Consider the following 7,128-nt stretch of genomic DNA (forward strand, 5'->3'; position numbering starts at 1 on the left):
GGAGAGGTAAAGACCGCTTCCTGAATCTACTGCTAAATCTGATTGCCTTTAACAGAAAAATAATCTTCATGCCAAGGTGGCCCATCTTAGGAAAGCCTGCTTCGGCCCCTCCAGACTCTTAGGCTCCTTTCAGAAATAAAGCTCGCTTGGAAGCAGACGGGCAGTGCGGGCCCAGGGCCAAGGCCAAAGGAACCAATAGACCTTGGACCGTCAGGAGCTCGGGTCCAAAGAACCTGGAGCCAGAAGATGACGTTAGTAGAGGGGGTGCCCTTCCTGAGCCCCCCAAGCATAAGCTCATTCTGATGGCGGTCCTGCTCACAGCAACAAGCCTGATACAATCTCTGCCAGCCGCTAAGCCAACTGCCCCCGCTTCTCCTGCCAGACCCTGTGGGAAACCAGTGTGATTGTCTGAAAACCAGCTGCAGCCTCTTTGTAGCCTTATAATAAAGCCGTTATGACAGTGGATGGGAAGCAGGTAAGTGCATCTTATGTGTTGGTGACCCAGCCAGGGGCCATCTCCCCGTCCCACCCCCACGACACACATGGTCGCTGGCCTTCTCCCAGGCTCACAGAGCCTTGCTGTTCACGGGGTGGCAGGAGCCCCTCTGCAGATCCAGGTGATGGACTGGGAGCGGTCTGAGACTGCCAAGGAAGGCCTCGACTGGTTTAGGAGAAGAAAGGTGACCCAGTTCCAGGCAGTGAAGGGCGGGAATGAGACAGTCAGGGGGTGATGGGAAAGCTGTAACTCCCAGAAACCCAGAGGCACGTGGTAGGTGATGCAGTCGGTTGGGCGTTGGACTCTTGATTGCAGCTCAGGTCCTGATCTCAGGGTCATGGTCTCGAGTCCTGCATCCGGCTCCAAGCTCAGCACAGAGCTGGCTTCGAAGTCCGTCTCCCTCTCCTACTGCCTTCGCCTGATGTTCACACGAACACATGCGCTCTCTCAAGATCAAACAAATAAATAAATCTTTTTTAAAAAGAGAGAGAGAGAGAGAAGTGATGAGAAACATCTCCCTTCACTGACTTTGGACACTGCCAGGTCAACACGTGCCCCTCGCGTCTGTTGCAGCCTCAGCAGACCAAGGCAGCTGGCCTCCAGGTAGCTTGGGACCATAGCAGGACTAACTCCATCTTGAATTCACTTTACTTTGAACGTTTCTCCCTCCCTTGTTACTCCACAGTAGACCCATTCGTACACTGTAAGCGTACTGGGGGAACTCGCTGACCTTGGGGTAAACCCGAATGGGGGAACTAGCTGACCTTTAGATTTTAATGAGAACACTGACTTAAGACCGGACACATTGCACAAAATAAACTAACCAGCACACTCTTTCACGTCACTCCCTAAACCTTCATTACTATGAGCTTGCAGTAATCAGTTCTGTTTAGAGCTTCTTAGGGAACTTGAAGAGCCTGGCCCAGGTTTATTGGCCCAGGTTTATTGAAGACAATTGATTGATGGCTCAAGGCCTGGGGAAGATTTGGCAGGTCTCTTTTTCATTCCTCTTCTCCTTTAGAAGACCTACCTGCATGGAGATGGGAGGGTGAATTTTGGGGACATCAGTATGCCATCTTCTCTCTTAGCTAGCTTTCTTAACAAAAATCGTTTTCCATGCCCCAACACTTGGTCTCTCTCCATTTACTGGCGTGTCCTACAGTGAGCAGATCGGACCTGGGTTCAAGGACAAGCCACAGTGATTCCATCTTCTGAGGTGGGTAATCACTGGCCCTTCCATATAGAGCAAATGTTTACTCTCCTTAAAAAAAAAAAAAAAGAAGAAGAAGAAGAAGTTTATAGTGGCTTCTGAGTGAATCTGCTGGGTATGTGTCTGACTCTTGGCCTCAGATCAGGTCTGGATCTCAGGGTCAGCAATGTGAGTCCTGCTTTGAGCTCCAAGCTAGGTATGAGCCTGCTTTTAAGAAAACAGATTCCTATGCAGTACTTTTTAAAAAGGAAAGTGAAAGCAAAACTCTCAATGTTGCTATAAAAGTGGGCCCACACACAGCTGAACAGCAGACGCCACCATGGCTGAGGTAAGCCTCCTGGAACTTTCTATCTGTGGCTTTCCAGCAGCAGGGCAGCCCCTTCCTCTAAGGAACTGAGTCTGGGTTCCTGGTCTTGGCACACTGAACTCCAGAGTTTGGAAAGGCTTTAGAAAGATGTTATGGAAAAGTCTTAGTTGTTTCAAAGTCCCTTTACCTGCAGGACAGTGAGGGCTTCGGGCCCAGTGAGCCTCCCCCATCCTTTGGCTCAGCACAGGGCCCAGGGGCTCCTGGGGAAGGAGCTGTGGTGGGCTGGGGGATTTGCTCACCTGAGCTGGGAAGCACCTGGTGTGTGGGCTGGGGGTGGGGGGTGTTCCAGGACTTGGGAAGTGAGGAGATCCCCAATATGCTTATCTCCCTCATGGGGGCTAGAGTTCAGTGCCTGCCCAGCTCTATCTTCCCCCCTTCCTCTCCCCTCCTTGGCATCTGTCCTGCCTCGGTAGGTATGCTGCAATTCCAGCTTTCTGACTCCGGACCTCCCTTTCTTTTTTTTTTTTTTTTTAAGATTGTATTTATTTATTTGACAGAGAGAGAGAGGGGAGCTACAGGGCTACAGGCAGAGGGAGAGGGAAAAACAGGCTCTCTGCTAAGCAGGGAGCCCAACACGGGGCTCGATCCCAGGACTCTGGGATCAGACCTGAGCCTAAGACAGACTCTTGACTGACTAAGCCACCCAGGTGCCCCAACTGATCTACCATCCTGTCAGCCCCGATGTGCAGGTCTACACAGGTCTAGGCAGGGGCAGGCCGGCTTGCTGTGCCCTGAAGGGGAAAGAGTTGAACTCAGGCAATTCCAGGAAATGAGGCCGTTCTCAGAAGGAGCAGCCCAGTCTGCACTCAGCTGTTCATGGGGGTGGGCCAAGGGCTGGACTGTTGTCAAAACAAATCTGGCCTTTGTTGCCCGGGCAACCTCTCCTTCTCCAGGCCAGCTGGGTTGACCATTGAACTGCCCGCAGCTACTGTGCAGGCAGTCTGGGCCTGACCTTGGTTAGACATGGAATCTCAGAGTGAAAAACCCCCTTTTGATTCCAATCTGGGAACCATCCCTGGGCCTGACGTGCCCCGGCTGAGAGAAGGGAGTCGCTGGGCCCCATGTCCCTGCCCCGTGGACCCTCCAGCCCCTTTTCCATGCAGAGTCCCTCTGCCCCCCATTCCAGGCCAGACCCTTCACTGGATCCTGGAGAGGAAGGAGCCGGGGGAGGCGTGGGGGCAACATACAGGATCTTGCCCCAGGGAAGCTCAAAGCCCAGAGGGAGGTGCAGACAGACACAGGGAATCCCAGCAGGACACGATCCATGCAGAGGGAGGTACAGGTCCCAGGGACCTGGGGACCCAGAGAGTGGCAGCTGAGGCGGTCTGGGGCCCCTGAGGGCAGCTGCTCAGAGGATGCTTGATGTGGGGGAGAAGAGGAAGGGAGGGGGTGAGGAGGTGACTGTGACTCAGACAGCCGGATATGCAGAAGACCAGAGGCAGGAGCCAGCTCTGTGTTGAGGTGAAGGGCAAGCCAGTCAGCCTGGGGGCGGAGGGCGGGGAGGGTGAGGAGGGATGAGCTGCCCAAAGTGTGTGCACTGAGCCCTGAGGCCATGGGAAGGTCATAGTGAGACGTGCCCCTTGAGAAGGCCACAGTGGGTCTTGGGGAGACTGGATGTGGGGTAGCGGGGACAGGAGGCCAGGGTGGGCATAGGGGGTCCAGTCAAGAAGCTGTAGAGTTGAGGGACTGGCTGGCTAAGTCAGAAGAGCATGTGACTCTCGATCTCAGCGTCGTGAGTCGAACCCAGCTCCGTGTCAGGTGTGGCGATTACTAGAATGAATAAAATTTAAAAAAATAATACTCAAGGCTGTGAGGTTTTAGAGGCAGGCCCAGAGACTGTCCTGATGAATTCAGAGGGTGGGAAGTGGACCAGGACATGAATTCAGGAGAAGCCCCCAGGGTTAGCTTTGGTAGTTGGATAGTGGTGTGACAAAGAGGACTGAGGAAAGTTGACCCCGGGTCCCTGATTAGGTGGTCTGGAATGAGGGACAGATGGGTGTGGTTTGCTGAGAGCAGGCACAGAAGGGAGAGAAACTGAAACATTCTCCAATCCGATGCTGTGGAAGCCTGGGAGCTGGTGGGGGGTGGGGGGCATGGGCACTGAGGAGCAGGAAAGAGGTGTGGATGGGGAGGGAGGCATGGGCAAATCAGGGGGAGAAGAGGCAGGTCAGCGCTGCCCAGCTGAGTGTTCTGGGCCAAGCCCCTGTCTCTCTGATCCTCAGTGGCCCACCTGAGCAGTGGGGTGATGCTTCCTTCCCCCAGGACTGTGGAAAAAGTGCCTATAGAGGCTTGCTTTGTGCATGCTGGGTGCAGGCCCCCTGGGGGCCAGAAGTTGGCCAGCCCTACAGATCCTCAGGTCCCCTCAGGATGCTGTCAGCTCGTGTCCCTTGGGTTGGCATCTCCAAGGGCTAGTGTCCTGGGGCTGGAGGGGACGGAATCTGAGGAGAGCAAGTGCCTGGTGCAACCATGGCCACTGAGGGCCAAGAGGTGTGGGGAGGACTTGCAGAGGGTCGAGAAGCTGCTGACTCGCCTCCCCGGCTTCTGGGGAAGAGTCTGGGGCTCCCAGGCTCGGAAGGGGTTTTCACACAGGTGGTCATGTCCGCACAAATGGGGACAGGTGTACAATGTACCTGCACATGCACGCTCACAGCCTTGGTGTGCACACAAGTACACCCAGCACACACATGCATACCAGACATACACACACACACACAGATGCGCCCATGAGTACGCCCAACACACACATGCAAACCCAACATACACACACACACTAGTGTGTGCATGACAATGCCCAACACACACACACAAAAATCCCCTTACAACACAAAAGATGTGCACGTGAGTGTACCCCACATACACACACATCCCAACATATACAGCACACGCTGATATGCAGGTACATGGAACACAACACAGAGAACACACAAGCACCACATGTACATATACACATGTGTGCTCCCCCATATGCATGCCATACAATGCGAGCCTGCACACACACGCATACATCATAATATGCGTGTACTGAATCAATCTCCACTCTCCTATTCCACAAGGACATTTTCTCCAGGCTTCCAGCACCCAGTTGTGTGGAACTCCTGAACATGACGGCAGGATCAGGACCCCACAGGGCCCAGGAGTTCCCTCCCACACCAGGCTCCCACCAAGTGGTGAGCATCATCCAGTGGGGTCCCCAGGCCAAGCTGCAGGGCCCCAGCTGGGCTGTCTACTGTTCCCTAGAAGGCTGCTTACACCACCTTGGGTTTTTGTGTTACAGTTTGGTCAGGAACCCAAACCTGGAGACCTGATTGAGATTTACCGCTTTGGCTACAAGCACTGGGCCATCTATGTGGGAAACGGTTATGTAATCCACCTGGCTCCTCCAAGTAAGCGCTGTTGGAAATATTATTTTCAAAATATTTGTTATGATGATGAGAATAATTGGAAGAAAGAGCTGAGCAAGGGAAACCTGAGTTGGTTTCTCTCTGACCTTACAGATCTTATATCCATATCCCACTAGGTAATCAAGTGGGGTGCCATAGGTCTGGGGGCAGGGAAGGCAAGTGAAATGCACATTCCAAGGAGGGGGAGGGGATGTGGAGCTTCTGATCGCTGGGGTCCAGCTCATGGGTCACTGGTGGTCACACTATCTGGATGACCTCCCCCAACATCAATATTTTGATGATCAAATGGAGATAATATTTACTTCAAAACTTATAGGTGATGAAGTCATATATGGAAAGTAAAGTGTATGATCACATAAACTGGATCTCTTTCTGAAACATATGAAGGCACAAAATTAAACAAAGAGTAAATATTTGATGATCACAGCTTAAAATGGCAAAATCTTTGAACAACCTTGGTGTTCAATAATAGGGCTTGATCAGATAGACAATTTATACCCATATAATGGAATACAGTGACATTGGCATCAGTAATCATGACATTCACCGACTTGAAAAAATATTCACAGCTTGTTCCATAGAAAGAACAAAATCTGTGAATGCTCTGATCACATTTGTGAAACGACAAATAGCAAGACCTCTATAGTGTATTCCCTTGGTCCTCCTTCTCCCTCCCTGTCCCGCCTTCCCCTGCAGCACCTGATGACCATGGTGGTGTCTCTGATTCCAGGTGAGTACGCAGGGGCTGGCTCCAGCAGCGTCTTCTCTGTTCTGAGCAGCAGGGCGGAGGTGAAATGGGAGCGCCTGAAGGATGTGGTGGGGAACTGCCACTATAGGGTCAACAACCTCTTGGACAACAAGTACAGACCACGCCCTGTGAACCAGATCATTTACTCCGCGAAGGCAAAGGTTGGTCAGGAGATGGAATACAGTCTTGTGTGGAAGAACTGTGAGCACTTTGTCACCAACCTGAGATATGGTGAGGCCGAGAGCAGGCAGGTAAGGCCCTCTTTGAGACCATCCCACCCCTTCCTGGAGGTCTCATTGGGTTGGGGTGACCATCTGCTCAGCCAGAGGGGAGAATCACCATGAACCACTGGCTGGGAGTCAGGATGTCTGAGTTCAAATATTCAATCAGCTTTGATCCACTGGGGGGAGGGTGTCTGTGGACAGGACATTCCCTCCCTGGGCCTCAGTTTCCCCATGTGCAGAAGGAGAAGTTGGATGGAGGACCTCTGGAGGCCTGCCAGTCTGCCTTCTAGGATCCTTCACCTCTAGGATCCACCTTAAAGGCAGCTCTTGATGCCCCCAAAGGATGTCAGGAAGAGTGTGGGCGAAGTCAACATCAGGACAGGTCTCCTAAGGCCCCAGAGAACACTCAGGTGAAGGATGCTCAAGGCCCATGGGCTTCTGTACAAGCTCAAGGTTTCATTTATGGAAGGTCTGGGGCACAGTTTCCACCCCCACCCCCTCTGGCTTCCATGTTTGTTTTTTGCAAAACACAGCTAATAAGTCGCAGAGGCAGGATTCCAACCCCAGCTGTCCTTCTCTAGAGTCTCTTTCTCCCTACCGCCCAGCTGCAGAAACCGCATGGCCAATAATGTCAAGTAGAGCCTCACTACTACTCTGAGTTGGGTCATTTCTTTGAGAACTT

At 52.6% G+C, this 7,128-nt stretch overlaps 1 protein-coding gene across 1 annotated transcript; it reads left to right on the forward strand.

Moving 5' to 3' along the window:
- The first annotated feature begins 1,967 nt into the window (after window positions 1-1,967).
- On the forward strand, window positions 1,968-7,083 carry PLAAT4 (phospholipase A and acyltransferase 4). The gene is made up of 3 exons (XM_032879068.1): window positions 1,968-2,034; window positions 5,348-5,456; window positions 6,205-7,083. The coding sequence occupies exons 1-3, from the start codon at window positions 2,026-2,028 to the stop codon at window positions 6,564-6,566; spliced, it is 480 nt and encodes a 159-aa protein (XP_032734959.1). The 5' UTR covers window positions 1,968-2,025; the 3' UTR covers window positions 6,567-7,083.
- The last annotated feature ends 45 nt before the right edge of the window (window positions 7,084-7,128 follow it).

The sequence above is a fragment of the Lontra canadensis genome, unplaced genomic scaffold, assembly GCF_010015895.1.
Source record: "Lontra canadensis isolate GAN:19392208 unplaced genomic scaffold, GSC_riverotter_1.0 scaffold66, whole genome shotgun sequence".
NCBI classification, from domain to species: domain Eukaryota; kingdom Metazoa; phylum Chordata; class Mammalia; order Carnivora; family Mustelidae; genus Lontra; species Lontra canadensis.